Genomic DNA, 16,222 nt, shown 5'->3' on the forward strand with positions numbered 1-16,222 from the left:
CGGCAAATAGAAATTGATAGTTTTCTTTGTTTTTGTTTCTGCAGAGACTAAATTCAGCAGCTTTTGGAACCTCATTTTGGATGAGAAGAAGCCACTATTCACCACAGAGAAGTTCCTCTCCCAGGCCAGTGAAGAGGGTAAGACCTTTTTAAATGTAGATGATTTAGCATGCTAACAGATGCTAAACAATGCTAATCAGACACGGAATGATGGTCTGTTTCCACTGCCCTGTGTTTCTAGCTCTGCTCACAGTGCTGCTGCTCTGTGAAAGGCTGTTTCTGGACCATGCCCACAGACTGACCACCAGCAAGTCACAGTGAGTCTGTCTTACTGGTCACCTATACAACCATTTGATTTTTAGTACCACAAATGTCTTAGAATGATTATTTTCTATAAAACCAGGCTCAGCATAGTTTTTATGGACATAAAAAAAATGGAGGGGGTTCTTTGTAGTTAACCTGTGAATCATTCAAGCTTAAAAAGCCCCTGTCTGAAGGGGTCGGTCAGTGTTTTGTCTACACGTAACAGACAACTTAGCAAAGAACTGATTTTGAATTGTATCTTTAGGAACTTTGTTACTAGCAGCCTGTCACAAAGACACATAATTTGTTCCTGTTATGAAAAACACCAAAGATAACACAGTTTGACAGACAGAAAATAGTATTTTAGCACCAATGAAGTGATTCCCAAAGTTCCCATGGTTTGCAGTGTGTCCTTAAGACATTTGAGGAAACTGGACAAGTGAAGAAGTGTCAGGCCTAAAAAACGATCTACAGCAGATGAATAGCATCTGAAAGTGATAAATCCAGCAAAGACCTGACACAGGACCTGAGATGCATCTGGACCTTCAGCTGATCCATCTACTGTTGGCCCAAGCCTCATCAGAAATGGTCTCCATGGAAGGGTGGCTGTCAAGAAGCCGTTCTTAAGGGAAACGGGGAGAAAAGGCTGAGGTTTGCCAAATTACATTTTGCAAACCTGTATTTTTGTTTTACAACCATGTTTTTAAAACAATTTTACTTATTTTATTTTTTTGTTTTTAGTATAAATCATCAGCATATATCCTCTGAAACAACCAAACACAATGAGGCACAGAGGTTTGTTTGGTGTTCCAAACCGTCTCATTTGTCCCGTCCTCCTATCTCCTCATCGCTCACTCTGTAGCTATTGATTCATTATTCAAAACCAAAATCATTGAAACCCTTTCGTTAAATTTTAGCCCCAAATATGTGAGGACAATAGGGTGAAGAATATCTCATTGGAAACTTGCATGTAAATCACATAAAACACAGTTGCCAACAGAATTAATTATTGTGAATCTATCCCCAAAATCATTAATCCCTGCTTGTTTGACAACATCTCAATTCAAAGACACAGATAAAAGCACCCACTGTTAATGCATTTTGTCAGCTCAGCATCTCTGGACAACCTGATGAGAACTGTTGGGGAGGAGTGAAACGCATAATAACCTAACCTCTACCTCAGATTTCAGTGAAAATCCAGAAAACCAAGAGCTGAAATGACATTTAAGCTCCTTGGAAAAGGAAAAGAAAAAAAAAAGCTCCACACTGTTTACGTTTTTGGTGCTTTTGGTCAAATGTATCTTCAGTTGTACAGTAACATCATCTGACAATCTAAATGCACTGCTTGGAAGTTACTGGTTCATTGTCCTCCACGTGTATCTACTCTTTAGGATGTATCATCACGCCACGGTTGCCATTTTGCTGTCTCGGAGCTGGCGTGTGAGGAAGAGAGCACAGCAGACCGTCAGAAAGCTGCTCTCCCCTCTCGGTGGATCCAGTCTTGCCCACGGCCTTCTGGGAGAACTCCGGGTGGTCGTCAACAAACACAAAGTACAAGCTGAGCTCTAATGGACTATATCCAGTGATACCTCACATTGTCTGTCACAAATCAAGCCTCTAGGGACTATTGTTGTTGTTTTAGTCTAAAGAAAAGAGTTTATTAACTGTATTTTGCAAAACTGTCAGGTTTTGCCCCAGGATGTCTTGGTTTCAGAGACAGGAGAGTTGACTGAGCTGGGTCGCAGCTACGTTCCCCCCCGTGTCCTGCTGGACGCGCTGTGTGTCATCTGCTCCTCAGCCAGCCAGTGGGGGGACCCCATAGAAGCAGAGAATTTGGCCATGGAGATCCTCATCATCACTCATCATCCATCCATAGGTACAAGACCAAAATGCTCTGAGTTTTTAATAGTTTTAAGTAACTTGGGGTTTGTTGAAATAGTGTATTTATGGCACTCCCGTGTTTTTTCTTTCAGTCAAAGCTCGCTGTGGGCTGTGGCCTCTTCTGCTCTCCTCCATGAACATTAAAGCAGAAGAATTCATTGAAAAGAATCTCGAGGCTATTCTGCCACATCTGCTGGAGGTCAATGCTGACAGCCAGGTCTGAGAACACTGGAGGCACACTCCATGCTTTTGGTTTACAGATGCACTACATTCACCCTTTTCCCCTCACACTACAGGGCTGATAAGACTTGTTTTGTCACAGTGGGTTTGATTTTGTCAGCATTTATCTGTATCCACTAGGGGTGCAACGGATCAAAAAATTCACGGTTCGGATCGTTCCTCGGATCAGTGTCACGGATCGGATCATTTTTCGGATCAGCAAAAAAAAATAATAATAATAAAATAGACAAGACAAAAAAACATGTTTTGTCTTTTTGTTTTTTAACACTTTTAAATTATTAACGTGGCTCGAGCACGTTCAGCATGTGTTTAAAGCCCTTGTTTTGCACAACTGAATATGGCCTCATATCTGCACCTATAAACACACCGATAGCGTTTGTGATCGCTTTAGCCCGGTCGGATTGTGAAGGAAGGGGCTGCTTAGGAGCCGCTTTCGGTTTCACTCCTGTCAGTGAAACACCATGGTGATGTCGCAGCAAATACGTGGCCATGCTCGATGTGTTTCCACTGTTGTGTAGCTTTCTTGTGCCACAGTGCCTACACACCGTCACGGTTTTATCCACCAACCTCTTTCCTTCTTCATAAATTTGACAGGGAAGCCAAAATGCTCCCAAACAGGGGATTTAAATGACGTGGGGCGTTCCTCCGCTCGCCATGACCACGCTGTATTGCAGGTTAGGGGTTTTCTTTATGTTAGCTATCGCTATGTCAGCTACGTGTTATGTCTGTGTGGTAACCTAGGCGACAGGTTTGTGTGGCAGCGCGAGTATATGGAAACAGACGTAGCACTAGAGGCAGCAGTTATCGTTACAGTAGTCACCGAAGTCTAGCCTACTTTTATTTTCCATGCCCACTGTTTTACATGTTGTACGCTGAGGACAATAAATCACAAACGAGCCATAGGACTGTTTTCTTTTTGAAGAGGGAACTGTTGCAGACTTTTACCCAGAGCGTGGAAAGTAGCTCTGTCCCTGGAACTAGCAGGAATGGTAACGGCTGTGTGAGGACTGAACATGCGCACAATTTTTTTTTTTTTCATAAATCAATCCGCGGATCATGTGTGTGCCGAACCGAAATAATTGATCCGAACGGATCACGGATCAATGATGATCCGTTGCACCACTAGTATCCACTGCGTGGAGTAAATTAACGGTTAGATTTAAACAACATTGCTGTTGCATATTCAGTGTCTGAAAATGGCTTTAAATATTTGATGTGTTATTACACAGGCCGTGAAAAACGCAGTCGGTGCCCTCTCTGGCCTCTCCCCCGACAAGCTGTTGCCGCGAGTGATCAATCATGTCATTGAAGGGCTTTGCCAACCCGCCCTGTTTCACGTCACCAGGGAGGAGTATAACATCATGCAGACGCCAGAGGGAGAGCTGTACGACAATAGCATCATCCAAAGGTAACACATCCTCACCTACCACAGTGGTCGTCTGAACTCTGTGTCTCCAGGACTTTCTGACATCTATTTGGTGTTTATTTCCTCCTGTCCTCCACCTATAAACTTTCTGTAGCGCCCAGAAGGAAAACACCAAGAAAGTAAACATGAAGAGGGAGAATAAGGCCTACTCCTACAAGGAACAGATCATTGAGCAGGAGTTACAGGAGGTAGATTGAAGTAATTACTATCACAGTTTGTTGATTTAATGATTTTAATGTTTTATCTCTTTCTGTTTAATCTCGCAGGAGTTAAAGAAGAAAAAAGGCATCAAAGACGAGGTGCAGCTAACCAGCAAACAGAAGGAAATGATGCAAATCCAGCTGGAAAAGGAGTCTGCTATTCGCAAAAGACTTCAAGGGGTATGGAAACAAGATTACAAACATCAAAACTGATTTTTATGTAGATTTTTTTTTTTTCCTCCTTGTTGACCTCTCGCTGTCTGCAGTTGGATGTGGAGCTGCAGAGTATGATTGGTCTGCTGAAAGCCATTCTGAAAGAGAGACCAGCTCAGATCACCAGAGAGCTCCCCGCTGTCCTCCAGGGCCTACTGCCCCTGCTCCCTTCTCCTCTGGCTGCTCCACGCATCCAGCAGCTCTTCTTGGACATCGGAGTGTGCCTCATGCCCAGCCACCTTCATCATCTGGGTACATGGCCTGCTTGAGGATTGCTTGGCTCGACACAGCAGTAGTACTGATAGTTCAACTCACTCTTTTTTTTTTTTTTTTTTTTTCCTTTCAGCTTTACTTGTGGGTCATGTGACTTTACGGTTACTGAAGCCTGAGTGTGATCTGGATCAGGCCTGGGGACAGGAGGACCTGGACACAGCAACCCACCGCACAGTCCTGCAGCTGCATAACTGCACTGTGCCACAGAGAGAGGGCAAGACTGGAGGTAAACAACGTTACAGGCACTAGTCAGACCTCAAATTAGATTTTCATAGACGGGATTTGGTCGAATAGTCTTTTGGTCTTTTCCCAAGCTGTGAGGGTGTGCGTCTGCAGCTCTGAAACTAAAGATGTTCAACATATTTTCAATTAAAATTGCTTTAGGTACTTTGTTAAATGCTATCTTATCAAATTGTTATAGGTAGGTTATCATATATATAATATCAGGGATAATGGAGGATATAAAGAAAATAACATTTTCAAATAAGATTTTTTTTTCCAGTCAAATAGTCAAAAAAGTTACATACATTACTCCAGATGTTCAATAAATATTCTGAAAAAGTACTTTAATGCAGTCTTATAACATTGTTACATGAAGGCATGTTGGAGATGCTACTTACCTTATTATCAAGGTTTGTAATTAAAAAAGGAAAGAATTTTTTTTTTAAAGTTAAATATATTTATTGTCAGAGGCTGCTTACTCACGCTCCTGTCCTGAGATATCCACGCGAATCACAAATGGTGCGACTGGATGAAAAATTGTCACTATGAAAGCTGCGGCCACAAAGAATTGTGGGGCGTCCCAGTTTTTCACATGTTAAAGGACAGAGTGTATCGGAGCTCCTTTTCTTAGTATTTTGAGAATTCGAACAACTCTTATCACGGTTGCTGCTCAGACTTGTCCGGGTCATTTCTCTTATTTAGGAATGTTCCTAAGCTAATGAAACTACTCGACCAGATCCAGAATTTTTCAACATATAGACGCCCCTTTTTGTTCTCTGGAAACGATTATCAGTTACTTGTTTTTTTTTTTTTTTGCTCTGCTGCCACATCTTTCCACTTTATTTCTTCCTTTATTTACAATAGACAAGGTTCACAGGTGGGCATTTTGTCTTTGTGTAAGATGCAGAGGATGATATTGAAATTTTCCATGTTAAGTTAAGAGTTTAATCTCACAAGTATGATAAGTGCTGGAATACTGACTGCTCTCTTTTGTTTGTCTGTTTTCCATCAGATGTCTCCTCACTTTCTGCTCCAGCTTTCTCCTTCTGCTTCCCTCTCCTGAACGCCATGCTCAGGGAGTCTTCAGAGAGCACCGAGGAGACGGAGAACATGATGATCAGAGCGCTGCAGGTCGTCGACGAACACTGCCAGCTTCGGGCCGCCACGGGCATTGATGACATCGTTATAGATGAGGTTCACATTTCCCAAGAACTTATTCAAAAATCAAAATTAGTTCATGCTCACATTAACTATATATATATATATATATATATATATATATATATATATATACACACACACACCATCTGAGGAAATGCATTTGAATCTTTGTATTTATCTATTTTATTACTAAATGTTTTTAGTACAGCCTGCTTCATCCACACCACTTCAACTGGGTCCATTTGACTCCTCACAGATGCAACAGCTTTTCCCTCAGAAGTCACATTCATAACAGTGTACTTATCACAGAAATTCAGCCTCTGTGAAGTTGCAGAATAAATCTTGATCAATAAAATCTTAATGCCTCTAAATGACCATCAACTGCAGAGCTTAAATAAGTTAACATTTATAATTCGTCAATTGAATGAATCTTTTTAAAACTGTACTGGTGCCAGTGGAGTGAGGAATCAATGTATGCAAGCTTAGTATTTAGTGTGTAGCCTGTCTTCCTCTTTTCTCTTGTCCGACTATGCGCTAGTTGACATTTTTGCAAATAGATTAAGGTATATTTGTCTATTGTTGCCCAGAGACACGCACTTCTGTCTCTTAATTAACATAAATCAAACTTAAAATGGCTTCAGCAAGCCTAAAAGAATCTAATAAAACAGCAGCAGTGTGATAAAGGAGGACCACCTCAGATAAAATCAGTCTTTGGCTGTAAATATACTTGAAACTTTACAATACACATTGTGTTTATCATGGCTGCCTCACGTATCCTGCATTTGTTTTGAGTGTCCTCAGTAATTAACGTTACGTGTACGCAAGCTGCAATATGTAAGTGAATCGTAGGGGGAGAGTGAGGCATACTTTTGATGTTTCTATGTTTTGTATCGAGGGACCTCACAAACCATCACCGATAACTTCGCTTTTTCTGTTGTGATCTTAAGATCAGCAAAATTCTAACCTCTTCTATTGACGCCATGTTTACGGTTTGGCAGAGTGCAAACAGAAGTGTGCCCCCTTGTGGAATATTCTGGTAACAAGTGACCTACACAGGCAAGTATGTGAGCTTGATGCTCACGTGAACTCAGCCAGCCTTATAGTAACACAAGATAATTTTTACAGCCATACACATGTATTCGTTGACATGTTGAAGAGACCACAAAGACGTCATCAAAAGCTCACAAAAATGTCAAGCGAACTGCAGTATCTCGGGCACCAGGCGCTCCAGGGCAGTTTCAGCCCCGGGAATGTGCATAACAAATGTCAATATCCTTCAAAAAGAGTCAGAAGCTCATCGTTTTAAGGTTCACAAACTTCTTCAGTGTTGTTTTACCAGCAGTGCAGGACATAGGGGAGAGTCTGTGAATACGCAGCTGTCTGAGCCAAGGCCGAAAACAAAAGTTCAGCTTATATTACAGGTGCTCTCTTCTGACTTTCTATTCTACAAAATCCTCTATTAAATGTTTCGGACCGAGCTGGCAGGCTTCACTGACACCTTTTAAAACTTCTGTACGCTGCTTTCGTTATGGCATGATACTTTTAGTCAGTTTCTGCCTGCTGTGGGGTTGTTGTTGCACAGCTCTGCACATATCTGTGATTGTCGCAGTGCAGTTGCATTAGTTGCAGGCAATAAATGGTAGCCGGACCTTTGTCTGGCACAGAAACGATCAAATTTTGGGGAACTGCCTCGTTGAGTTAACAACTCACGGAAAATATGCACACGTCCATCCACAACACTGATTTGTTTCGCGCTGCTGCTTGATGCGTTTGGACATCTGGTTAATTGGTGTGTTTTTAAATGGCTGTAATTTCAGAGACTTTCAAATGTGAGAGTAAAAGGCTTTATGTGATGTTGGTTTTAGAACGGGCCAGAGTTGCTCCCTCGTGTCAGCATGCTGCTGTTGCTGACCAGAATTATCTCTACAGCCACCCCAAGACTCCAGGTATGCTAGAGCTCAGTGTTTATTTCATATAGAAGCATTTAGCTTCTTTGCATGATTAGTAGCCCTTTTAATAATAAGACTGTTTTACCGTTGCTCCATTGGATGACAAATGTGCTGCTTTACCTTTTGTGTTTCAGGTGTTTGCATCTCAGTGTCTGACAGCGCTGTGCGCCAGCGCAGGAGGAGGAGACGGCTGCACCGTAGCAGAGCAGCCAGAGATTGACGTCCTGCTCAACGCCCTGCTCTCACCCTGCTTCTCAGTCCGGGATGCTGCCCTTAGGGTGAGCCCTGGACGCTTCATTTTGATATTTGTTGAGCCTGCGGATCCATGACATCCGTTTTAACACGCAGTCTTATTTGTGCGCAGGGTTTGCTGGAGATGGAGTTTGCCCTGCCGACAGACAGCACAGAGGCCAGTGGGTTGAGTTTGCTGCGCAGGCTTTGGGTTGCCAGGTTTGATGTTGAGGCGGAAGGACGAGCCTTGGCTGAAAAGTATGTAATATGGAAATCTGTTCCTTTTCAGTGTGATTCTTCACTTCGGTTGAATCTTTTCTCGCAGCACATTCCATGTCCACGTTTTGTCATAACAACATAAGACACCAACGTTTGAAGAATTCTCATTTCAACCGTGCTGTTCTTATAATGAATGTAAGATTTGTAATGTGAAGGTAAACGGCTGTAAATTCAGCTGCTGAACATGCATCTTTGCTTGTCCTCCTCAGACTCTGGGAGTCCCTGGATCTGGAGTTGGTCCCTGAACTCTGCCCCCTGCTGATCGGAGACATCACTCACCATGAGGAGGCCATCCGATCTGCTGCAGCAGAAGCTCTGTCGAGTGCCGTGTCCGAGTACACAGACCAGTCTGCCTCGGTGCTCGCCCAGCTTACAGAGCTCTACCATAAGAAACTTTATGTACGACTTTGTGCTATAACCAGCTTTAAATGAATTCATACCACTGGGTGTATTTAAAGAGCTCAATAACTAAAGTTTTTTTTTCTCCCCTCCATAGAGGCCACCTCCTGTGCTGGATGCCCTTGGCAGAGTGATCTCTGAAGCTCCACCTGACCAGTGGGAGGCCAGGTAAGAGACCAGCTAAAACACGAATTAAGCTGTGGTCTCAGCAGTTCAGTGTGTCCTCTTAGCCCTTTCTTTTCCCAACTTGTTTCTCCAGATGTGGCATCGCTCTGGCTCTGAATAAGCTGTCACAGTACCTGAATGAGTCTCAGGTCACCCCTCTCTTCCTTTTCTTTGTCCCTGACGCTCTGAATGATCGGCACACAGAGGTGCGGCGCTGCATGCTGGACGCTGCCCTCTCAGCGCTCAACACACATGGAAAGGTACTGCTCACTTGTCCTGTATTTTCAGGCAGATGTCACGTATGTCTTGTGCTGTAACTTATGTATCTGTTCTCTGTCAGGACAATGTGAGCTCCCTGCTGCCGGTGTTTGAGGAGTTTCTGAAGAACGCTCCACAGGATGCCAGCTACGACTCTGTCCGTCAGAGTGTAGTTATTCTTATGGGATCTTTGGCCAAACATCTGGACAAAAATGACCCTAAGGTCAAACCCATTGTGGCCAAGCTTATCACTGCACTCTCTACACCTTCACAGCAGGTGAACGATTAATTCTGCTTCCCAATTACTCACCCGATATAACCCTGTTAACATTCTTATTACTATCATCTGCACAGAAATGAGCAATTTGCTGTATTATTTTATAAAATTTGTAATCCCACATCAGGTCCAGGAGTCTGTGGCCAGCTGCCTGCCTCCTTTAGTCCCTGCCATCAAGGAGGACTCAGCAGGAATTGTACGAAACCTGCTGCAGCTGCTGCTGGAGAGTGACAAATATGCAGAGAGGAAGGGGGCAGCATACGGACTGGCTGGACTGGTCAAAGGTCTTGGGATACTGGCACTCAAACAGCAGGACATCATGACCACGCTAACCGACGCCATCCAGGACAAGAAGAACTTCAGACGGAGGGAGGGTCAGTGAGGATTATAAAACTGCTGAACTGTTTGGCTTTGTATGATGTTCAATCTTTTTATAAACTGGTGTTATCTTCATTAGGTGTGCCTCATGGTACAGAAAGTCGTTTTCTCTGTGCTCAAAAAATAGAGGAAATTACTTAGCAGCTTTTTGTCATTGCAGGAGCCTTGTTTGCCTTTGAGATGCTGTGTAACATGTTGGGGAAGCTGTTTGAGCCGTATGTGGTCCATGTGCTGCCACACCTCTTGCTCTGCTTCGGAGATGGAAATCAGTATGTTAGAGAGGTGAGTGAGGCATAAGGGGACTTCAGGGGACTGTGAGATTGCGGGGGAACTGGAGCAAATGTCACTGGAATGGGCAGGTGTAAATTTTGGGATCCTAACTAACCAGTACCCAGCCGGCTTTAATAACAAAGATGGAGCCAGTAAAATAAGTTTATTAGGAGATTAAAGCAGGACTTTACAATATAAAAAAAGAAAACTTATTGAGTCGGACATTTCAGCCGATTTCTTTGTTGGGAACTTGAAAACAATTTCATGACACACAGAGAGGCACATTACACCAGTCTCCTTTTCATCTATTCACCTCTATTCAAGCAGATCAGTAGCAGTACTTAATAACCCTCAGAGCATGTTTTTAGAGCTCAGACCACACACCAAAAAGTGACAGAAAAATACTTGACTGGTAGTTTTCTTCTCTAATACTTATACTTATCTACAGTCTGTAACTAACATACACATTTCCAGGGGTTAAAGAGAAGTCCCCAGCACAGAGCAATTATTCTCTTTCAGTTTGTTTTATATTATATTGGCAATATTTCACAGATATTTGTTTTGTAATTGCAGTTACCAGTGATTACTGATTGTGCATTAAACGACGAATTGGAAGTCAGAATTTCCAACTGGTAAAATATTAAAAAGACATCAATAAGGGTCAGATTTCCTAGAACTAGATTTTCCATAGAACATCGAATAAAGTACTGTTAAAGCCTCATTTAGTTTTTTGTTCTATGTGACCAGTCATGAGATTGGATGTTAACAGTAAAGTAAAAAACCGCTAAATACTTTCAACTTCCCTCTTCTGAGGTCCAGTGAATGCAGCAACATCCGAAGTTGGAGTTGGGCAGGGATGCAGAGGGAGGAGGCAGGATAACCTCGTAGAGTGACATTAGTTTCAGATACGGGGTGCCCAAAAACTGTACCGTCCACTGTTTCCGCATATGTGCAATGAAAAGTAGCTGAGCTTGTGTAGTATTTGACAATTAAGGATTAAAATGTTTCAAGATATTGATCTCTCCCGCTTGCACCTCACTCCAGGCTGCAGATGACTGCGCCAAGGCTGTGATGAGGAACCTGAGCGCCCACGGGGTGAAACTGGTCCTCCCCTCCCTGCTGGTGGCCCTGGAGGAAGAGTCATGGAGGACTAAAGCAGGTGAGGACCAGATTTCTAACCAGATTGTTTGGTTTTCAGACTGTTAACATTTTATGAAATTGTTTAGAAGACCTAATGTTCTTGCATACATAATGCACCACATACCCACCATCAACTGTGTAAAATATGCTCCTTTTTTCTTCATTTTCATGTTGAATCTGTGACAGTTGCTCACTGTCTTTGTCACCCATAAAGTGGCTACATGTGACTCACCTCTCTCCATCTCCCAGGCTCGGTGGAGTTGTTGGGTGCCATGGCTTTCTGCGCTCCCAAGCAGTTGTCCTCCTGCCTGCCCAGCATCGTGCCCAAGCTGACGGAGGTGCTGACTGACTCCCATGTGAAGGTGCAGAAGGCTGGCCAGCAGGCCCTCCGACAGATTGGCTCCGTCATTCGCAACCCTGAAATCCTTGGTAAGTGACTCACTTTCATGAGGCAGAGCTGCCACCACAGAGGACCTGTTGCCTGAACGGTTTTTTTTTTATATATATATATATATATATATATATATATATATATATATATATATTTTAGTGGTGGGCCGTTATCGGCGTTAACGTGCTGCGATAATTTGAGAGTCTTATCGGGTGATATAAAAAATATCGCCGTTAATCTATTCTCAAAGTTGGGTTGGGAACTGGGTCAAAATAGGTAAGCAAACTGTGATGACTTTTACCTTGATATTTTAGCTCAGGTGTAGGCCGATGTACTTTGTCTGCCGTTAGGTGTGATGAAAACAGAATAACGCCACTTTGCAGAAGCCTGTGCTAGGCAGTTTATGGAGGTCGCTAATCTGTGGGGGATAGTTGACAAAATCTGCTCTGTTGGAACAGACAGCGCTCCTAATATGGTGGCCGCAGGGAGGATACTGCCCTTCAAGCATCTGCCGTGTGTCTGTACATGTTGTAGAGCGATTGTAATGTCACTGCGAGAAGGGGTTTTTGATGCTGCACTTGCCAAGTGTCGACAAATGGTGGGACATGTCAAACACAGTCCGGCCAACGCAGACGAGCTGAAAGTCCAGCAAACCTCCCTTGGGCAAGTTCAGGAGCCGCTCGTGCAAGATGTTCCAACACGGTGGAATTCCACCCTCGAGATGATCAAGCGCGTGTGGCGCAACAGAGACGCACTGCACACAACGCAACAGCAACACCACCTGGCCCTCCCAACAAGTGCTGAATATGAGAAGTTGGTGAAGCTAGAGAAACTGCTGGAGCCATGCATGTGAATAAGCTGGTCTACCTGCTGCGTGTACACCAAGAGCGACCTCGCTGGAGAAGCTTCGCTTGAGAATTTGCTTTGGTAGCTTTGGTAGCTCGTGACGTCACATTTAGAATGTTAAATTCTTAAAGGCCCCGCGGCTGTGCAGCACCCCCGCGAGAAAAAACATGAGGAAAGTGAGGGCAGGGACACGAATAAACGTGTTGTTATTTACAATTTGTTAATCAAGATATACATCACGTTACAAATGATGTAAAACTACATTAGGTACACCTGAGAAGAGCAGGAATAGCAGAGGCAGCTGTGAAAAATAAACTAAATTCGAAATAAAATCCGAAATAAATCCGAAATAAAACTTAATTGCAGTGAGAAAGGTATGCGTGGGGTTACTACACTATTGTATTGAAGCACTCGACACGGCAATTGCAACAGTCTCAGGATTAAACGACTATTATTTGGATAGGAACCAAAGTTTACACGTCTGTTTCCGACATCCAAAAAGTAATTTTTCTGCATTTTTGGGAACGGTTTCCTTAAATTGTGTGATGTCAGGGTTACTTCTACAAAATTCCTTTTCATTGGTTATAGTTAAAGGGGAGTTATATTGGCCACGGAGGGCTTAAACACAAATGTAAACAAAATATTAGAAACTTTAATTGAAGAAACTATTGTTAAGCTGTATTTTGGGTAATTTAAGCTCCATGTAAAGATGGAAGAAAAGGAGAATGAATATCTATGATAAATAATAGTGTTGTACACTTTTAATCACTAGAACATTTGACCATAAGCAGGGTGAAAAATGTAGCAGTACCTTTGTTCTTCTCCCAGCCATCACTCCCATCCTGTTAGACGCCCTCACGGATCCTTCAAAAAGGACTCAGACTTGTCTGCAGACATTGCTGGACACCAAGTTTGTGCACTTCATCGATGCCCCTTCCCTGGCCCTCATCATGCCCATCGTCCAGAGAGCCTTCCAAGATCGCTCCACAGACACCCGCAAGATGGCTGCTCAGATCATTGGCAACATGTACTCTCTAACTGACCAGAAGGTAAACGCAGTTAACTATACCGATAAGCTGATGTGTCATTAAGGCTTTATAAGATTTTTTTAATGACAAAATATTTTCTTGCTTACAGGATTTGTCACCCTACCTACCAAGTGTTATTCCTGGACTGAAGACCTCCCTGCTGGACCCTGTTCCTGAGGTGGGTTTAGTGGTTGTAAGCAGCTGTGGAATTGTAAAATCTGTCTATCTGTGCTCTGAGTGTGAAACAGAAGCTACGCCATCTCCTCCCCTGTCCAGGTACGAACCGTCTCAGCCAAAGCCCTGGGTGCCATGGTGAAGGGGATGGGCGAATCCTGCTTTGACGACCTGCTGCCATGGCTCATGGAGACGTTGGCGTCTGAGCAGAGCTCTGTGGACCGCTCTGGAGCCGCACAAGGTCAGTTCATCTCATCTTCTTCATTTGTGCTTGATATAATTCGGTCGGTGAGTGATTGGTGTGATGGCCCTCTCAGGTCTGGCTGAGGTGATGGCCGGACTGGGAGTCGAGAAGCTGGACAAGCTGATGCCAGATGTAGTGCAGACTGCCAGCAAGGTGGACATTGCTTCCCACGTCAGGGACGGCTACATCATGATGTTCATCTACCTGCCTCTCACCTTTGGAGATAAATTCACCCCCTATGTCGGACCCATCATCCCCTGCATTCTCAAGGTGCTGTCAACTTTTTTCCAATTTGGTTTTGATGCTTAACTTGAAGTATTTCTATGAGTTGTGTGAAAAGGGATTTAAACTCAAATATTTATATCAAAAAGACTCATTACCGGAGGACCAAACTGTTTCATATCACCATGGAGATCCTCATCCTCTCTGTTTCTGGTCCTCCAGGCTTTGGCTGACGAGAACGAGTACGTGAGAGACACGGCACTGCGAGCTGGCCAGAGAATCATCAGCATGTACGCTGAGACCGCCATCGCGCTGCTGCTTCCTGAGCTGGAACAAGGCCTGTTTGATGACTTGTGGAGAATCAGGTCAGATCTAGTAACGTTTTAGCGGTGAAATGACAATCTCCGACATTCTGACTAACTGCGAATCCGTGCTCTTGTTGGTTTGTAGGTTCAGCTCTGTACAGCTGCTTGGAGACCTGCTGTTCCATATCTCTGGAGTAACAGGAAAAATGACCACAGAAACGGCCTCAGAGGATGACAACTTTGGAACAGCTGCGTCCAATAAAGTATGAATACTTTTTCTCAGCAAATCCAGAACAAATTCATCCAGTAATTTACATATTTACTTGCCATCACAGAAGTGTTTATGAATTGCTGGGCTTTGACCTTTCCACCTGCCAGGCTATCATTTCTGCTCTTGGGGCTGAGCGACGTAACCGTGTGCTCTCAGGCCTCTACATGGGCCGCTCAGACACCCAGCTGGTGGTTCGACAGGCTTCCCTCCACGTGTGGAAGATTGTGGTGTCCAACACCCCCAGAACTTTGAGGGAGACCCTCCCAACCCTCTTCTCTCTCCTGCTGGGCTTCCTGGCTTCCACCTGCCCCGACAAGAGAACGGTACCTCTGCGTTGAATTTAGTAAAGCACTCTGTATTTGTCATTCCTGGACTGCGGCTGTCACTAACGCTAAGTTGCTACGTTGGCGTGGCTTTAGATCGCCGCTCGCACACTGGGAGATCTGGTGAGGAAGCTTGGAGAGAAGATCCTCCCTGAGATCATTCCCATCCTGGAGGAGGGGCTGCGCTCTGATAAGAGCGATGAGAGGCAGGGCGTCTGCATTGGTCTCAGTGAAATCATGAAGTCCACCAGCAAAGATGCGGTGAGTCAAACAGCTGGTCACAGCTGCCGTAACAGGAGAGACGACAAACCTTTTTTCCATTTTGATGGAAGGTCAGACGTGTCTTTTGACTGTTACTATAATTAAAGCATTATTAACCTGATGATTTTTGTGATTTAGGTGCTTGTCTTTTCTGAGTCACTCGTCCCCACAGTGAGGAAGGCTCTCTGTGACCCTCTAGAGGAGGTCCGAGAGGCAGCAGCCAAAACTTTTGAGCAGCTCCATGCGACCATCGGTCACCAGGCGCTGGACGACATCCTGCCGACCCTGCTCAAACAACTGGTGAGGCGTTGGGAACACAAATGCACTGGCAAATCCAAAAATAACTTAAAAATGTTCCAGTTTGGCTTAGAACACATTGAACATGTTTTCTCAGGATGATGAGGAAACGGCTGAGTTCGCTTTGGACGGTCTGAAGCAAGTCATGGCTGTAAAGAGTCGCTCTGTGCTGCCGTACTTGGTTCCAAAGGTAAAACATCAGTCAGCTTTTCCTGTTGTAGCCCCTGATTGTTTCTGGGTATGTGATTAAAGTGGATGTCCTATGTGGTCGTACCAGCTGACTGCTCCTCCTGTGAACACCCGTGTGTTGGCCTTCCTGTCTGCTGTGGCTGGAGATGCTCTGACCCGTCACCTCGGAGTCATCCTGCCCGCCTTGCTGTCCTCCCTTAAAGGAAAACTCGGAACAGAGGAAGAAACACAGGTACAACCACAATTAACTTGAATTTACGTCTCTGCGCCGTGATGGAGCTATTTGTTCTCCACTTGTGCTCTGAAGGAACTGTATTTCCTGGACAAATGTCAGCTTAGTTTTCAAGATTTTCAGCCCGTCACACTGGGGTGGTTTTGTTTTCCTCCTGTATGCTACCTGAGGAAAT

The 16,222-nt window shown here is 44.1% G+C and overlaps 1 protein-coding gene across 1 annotated transcript in view; it reads left to right on the forward strand.

Moving 5' to 3' along the window:
* gcn1 (GCN1 activator of EIF2AK4) overlaps positions 1-16,222 on the forward strand; it is a 33,472-nt gene that overhangs the window by 10,060 nt on the left and 7,190 nt on the right. The window contains exons 15-47 of the mRNA XM_075468220.1: positions 45-137; positions 241-316; positions 1,694-1,853; positions 1,989-2,178; positions 2,276-2,400; positions 3,653-3,831; positions 3,944-4,037; positions 4,116-4,229; positions 4,316-4,514; positions 4,609-4,761; positions 5,770-5,951; positions 7,784-7,864; positions 8,002-8,145; positions 8,232-8,356; positions 8,587-8,776; positions 8,874-8,944; positions 9,036-9,201; positions 9,282-9,476; positions 9,604-9,850; positions 10,015-10,136; positions 11,169-11,283; positions 11,514-11,693; positions 13,330-13,550; positions 13,639-13,707; positions 13,806-13,944; positions 14,021-14,217; positions 14,392-14,534; positions 14,620-14,737; positions 14,853-15,068; positions 15,165-15,329; positions 15,468-15,629; positions 15,724-15,816; positions 15,904-16,047. Of these exons, the coding sequence (XP_075324335.1) occupies positions 45-137; positions 241-316; positions 1,694-1,853; positions 1,989-2,178; positions 2,276-2,400; positions 3,653-3,831; positions 3,944-4,037; positions 4,116-4,229; positions 4,316-4,514; positions 4,609-4,761; positions 5,770-5,951; positions 7,784-7,864; positions 8,002-8,145; positions 8,232-8,356; positions 8,587-8,776; positions 8,874-8,944; positions 9,036-9,201; positions 9,282-9,476; positions 9,604-9,850; positions 10,015-10,136; positions 11,169-11,283; positions 11,514-11,693; positions 13,330-13,550; positions 13,639-13,707; positions 13,806-13,944; positions 14,021-14,217; positions 14,392-14,534; positions 14,620-14,737; positions 14,853-15,068; positions 15,165-15,329; positions 15,468-15,629; positions 15,724-15,816; positions 15,904-16,047 (4,868 nt within the window). The remainder of the gene's footprint in view (positions 1-44; positions 138-240; positions 317-1,693; positions 1,854-1,988; positions 2,179-2,275; positions 2,401-3,652; positions 3,832-3,943; positions 4,038-4,115; positions 4,230-4,315; positions 4,515-4,608; positions 4,762-5,769; positions 5,952-7,783; positions 7,865-8,001; positions 8,146-8,231; positions 8,357-8,586; positions 8,777-8,873; positions 8,945-9,035; positions 9,202-9,281; positions 9,477-9,603; positions 9,851-10,014; positions 10,137-11,168; positions 11,284-11,513; positions 11,694-13,329; positions 13,551-13,638; positions 13,708-13,805; positions 13,945-14,020; positions 14,218-14,391; positions 14,535-14,619; positions 14,738-14,852; positions 15,069-15,164; positions 15,330-15,467; positions 15,630-15,723; positions 15,817-15,903; positions 16,048-16,222) is intronic.

Source organism: Odontesthes bonariensis, chromosome 6, assembly GCF_027942865.1.
Source record: "Odontesthes bonariensis isolate fOdoBon6 chromosome 6, fOdoBon6.hap1, whole genome shotgun sequence".
Lineage (NCBI taxonomy): Eukaryota > Metazoa > Chordata > Actinopteri > Atheriniformes > Atherinopsidae > Odontesthes > Odontesthes bonariensis.